The following is a 2,255-nucleotide window of genomic DNA, read 5'->3' as shown; positions in this document are numbered from 1 at the left end:
ATTCATGCTCTTCGGTTTTTCTTTATATTTAGTAATCATCGCACAAAAGACATGCATAAAACTATTAGCAGAAAATGTTATCAAAAATGCGTTGTATTATTTTCAGTTTATCTAACTAACTTTCTTAAAATTGGCATGCTTTTTTTGGATAATTTCTTTTCCTAATAATATTGCTCTTTTGAAATGCAAGCTAATTTTCAATTGGCTTGGTGTTGACCCACTTTAGCATTGGCTCCAATCGCAGAGTTCCGAACATTAACTTGAATTGGTTGTCGTTGCAATGCTAGCTTCAGATGCCTCGGTGTGAACAACACCAGAATGGGAAAAAGAGCCACAATTAGAATAAGAGGTCCGAGCAAGATATATGTCTCGTTCTGATCCCAATCCAGCACGAAGTTAAACACAACTCCAACGCAAGTACTTATGAAGAAATTGTACATGCAAATCGCGATCGACTTGCTGTCGTTTAAAGCTTCAATGTTAACATTGCGGGTCTCAAAGGCGAGGAAACCGCCGAAAAGTAGAATTAGAGCTTTCGTTCCACCAAAAATGTAGAAGAAAACGCTGCTATTCATGGTACACTTGAGTGCGTTGTAATGATAATGCTGCACCGTTAACTCGTTCAGTAGCTCGGTGTTGCGGTGGGTTCGGATCAGCTCGTACCCCATAGGGTCGAAAATCATCGCCAGAGTCAAAATAATAGCATCCAGTCCGATCAAAATCAGAATAGTTACAACAAGTTGAAGATCACTAATGATCAACTTTTGAGCGTGAAACTGCGTGAATGCTTTGTAAACTCGCCATGTTTTGGCAAAAAGGGCGCCAAAAGTAGTCGTAAACCCGAGGTTGATTGAAATCAAGTAGAAGTTACACGACGCGAGAAAAATGTCAGTGTCAATAGTTGCTGCAGTCGATGACATTGCGACGACGCACAAAAAGAGAAGAACTGACCCCATAAGTATGAAGTTATTGATAATTGGTGAAGTAATTTTGATTATAGGCTCATTCTTATAAATGAAGTTTATAACCGCGATACATATACAAAGCAAAATACAAAGTCCGGCGCAGGTACAACATACCAAAGCAACAACTTTATTGACAGTTACCGTTTTTTCGATCACCCGAATAACAGTTTTTTGTGTGAAATCTGTCGGAACAGCGCCTGATTTCCAATAAATAGTTTCAATGCTGACGTACGATTCGGATGAAAATTGTGAAATTTTCACAGTTTCGGAAAAGTCAACCAAATGCTGCAGTTGCAACTGAGAAGTTGACGAGAAAAGTCCATCGAAACGAACCAAACCCGAGACGCCGTAAAAGGAAACACGGTCCACATTTGTCATAAAAGACTCCAGTTTCTGCTGAGTAGTTTTCTCAGATATAAAACTGTCGATGCATTTCGCAATTATCCAAAAGCAGTCGTATACATACAAATCCCAGTATTTTGCTTCTGGAATTGCTTCGAAAACCTGCTCTGAGGTAATTCCAACATCGGAATCGACTCCTTTTATGCTAGATGGGTCCAAAGTTATTGACAGGAGCCCGTTGCTTTCGGATTTGATTCGCGAAATTTCGGAAGTGGTGCAATAGTCTGGCAGAGAGTCCAAAATTAACTCCCACGTCCACTGATTCGAGAACCACACGTAGTCGGAAGTCATTAGGCCAGCTCTGTATGCGGCACAAATGACTTTTCCATGACCAGCGATCATCACAGCTCGGACTATTTTGACGTCTTTTATTTTGAAAGACTCAAGTTGTTCGGCTATATTGTCCACACTCATGGACACATCAATGAGCTGCGTGTGAATCAGACTTCTATTGTAAGATGCTCTTATGGTTTCAAGCATCGGCTCCATCCCCGTATCGTAGACGATGCCATATCTAAAACAAGGATAGCCGGTTGTTGTGCAAGTAGCACACAATGTTCCGACTATACTTATAAAAAATTGCAATTTTTTTTCAAAATGCGTCGTGTCATGTTTTTGATGTGATGAAAGAATTTAAACGAAAGCCTAAAACCTAAAATTTAGAGAATATTTGACAACAGTTTTTCACATACAAAAATGAAAAAATTTAAAATTTCAAAAAAAAATCGTTTTTAAAATTTATTCCCAAGAAGGCGGTGAAAAAATTAACGGTAATTGATTTAACTTGAATAAAATTAGTAATTGTAAGTTTGAAAGTTTCAAACTAACTTTTATGTGCCTGCTCTCTCACTTTATTCAAAATTCGACGAAAATAAAATTTTTAAAAAA

General features: G+C 38.2%; 1 protein-coding gene across 1 annotated transcript; it reads right to left on the bottom strand.

Annotated features, from left to right (window-relative positions):
* Window positions 1-128: 128 nt before the first annotated feature.
* LOC134856524 (gamma-aminobutyric acid type B receptor subunit 2-like) lies at window positions 129-1,883 on the bottom strand (the record flags this gene model as incomplete). Its single annotated transcript, XM_063872793.1, is given in 1 exon segment — window positions 129-1,883. A coding segment is annotated over 1 exon segment (1,686 nt), but the record flags the coding sequence as incomplete, so codon positions are not given.
* Window positions 1,884-2,255: the final 372 nt, after the last annotated feature.

The sequence above is a fragment of the Symsagittifera roscoffensis genome, unplaced genomic scaffold (assembly GCF_963678635.1).
Source record: "Symsagittifera roscoffensis unplaced genomic scaffold, txSymRosc1.1 SCAFFOLD_431, whole genome shotgun sequence".
NCBI classification, from domain to species: Eukaryota; Metazoa; Xenacoelomorpha; order Acoela; family Convolutidae; genus Symsagittifera; species Symsagittifera roscoffensis.
Note: the sequence above shows the minus strand (reverse complement) of the source record. Positions and strands in the feature narration are given on the sequence as shown.